General features: G+C 38.2%; 1 protein-coding gene across 2 annotated transcripts in view; it reads left to right on the forward strand.

Annotated features, from left to right (window-relative positions):
* The window catches only part of LOC107595398 (protein FAM219B-like), a 6876-nt gene that overhangs the window by 2715 nt on the left and 3300 nt on the right, over nt 1–861 (forward strand). For both annotated transcript variants that reach the window (XM_016285784.1, XM_016285785.1), the window contains exons 4-5: nt 467–541; nt 622–664. In XM_016285784.1, coding sequence (XP_016141270.1) covers nt 467–541; nt 622–664 — 118 coding nt within the window. The remainder of the gene's footprint in view (nt 1–466; nt 542–621; nt 665–861) is intronic.

Raw genomic sequence — 861 nt, forward strand, 5'->3', positions numbered from 1 at the left:
TGTGTGTGTGTGAGAGAGAGAGTGTGTGAGTGTGTGTGTGTGTGACACACTATTTTTATATTTTATACTGTAAAGTTGCTTTGACACAATCGGTATTGTTAAAAGCACTATGTAGATAAAGGTTACTTGACTTATTTTTGGTAAATAACTATAATAATCTGCAACAAAATTACTAAAACTTTTTCAAATTAAACTGAAAACAGAAAATCTAATTCAAAATCTAATCTAAAATACCGTGCTGCATATGAATGCACAGATGAATTAAGATTTCAATCAGTATATTGTGTGCTTTATTTTCTATCAGACGGAGCGTAACAGTAAAGCGTTTATTAATGATTAAAGTGAGTCTGCGGGTGTGTTTCACAGCTCACACTCATCAAAGCTTCTTTTATTTCTCTTCAAACACACAAACCGGCTGTAAAAGAGGAAAGCACGTGTCAGCTGAACTCTTCTTCTCTTCTCGCAGTGTGAAGTTCAGTAAGGGATACGCTGCTCTGAGTCAGACAGGAGAGGATTCGCTCGTCCCGCTGGATTCAGACAGGTGAGATCCAGCTATCCAGAGAAGAAACGTCTTCTGTTTGAATCATATTGATTGATTGGTTTGGTGTTTGATTTGATCAGTGACGCGGAGCTGGACTGTTCGTCTGGATATTCCTCAGCAGAGGTGAGTTAATACCTGTTACGTGCCTGATGTTAAAGAGGGATGAAGCTGTAATATTTATGTTACTGGATGTGGTGCAGATCAAAGATGACACTGAAAAGACGGATTGTGTCAAAGCAACTTAGGAAAATAGTATGTCAAAAATATTGACACTTACTCACTCTCTCACACACACACACACACACACACTCACTCACACT

The sequence above is a fragment of the Sinocyclocheilus grahami genome, unplaced genomic scaffold (assembly GCF_001515645.1).
Source record: "Sinocyclocheilus grahami isolate Dianchi unplaced genomic scaffold, SAMN03320097.WGS_v1.1 scaffold201.1, whole genome shotgun sequence".
NCBI classification, from domain to species: domain Eukaryota; kingdom Metazoa; phylum Chordata; class Actinopteri; order Cypriniformes; family Cyprinidae; genus Sinocyclocheilus; species Sinocyclocheilus grahami.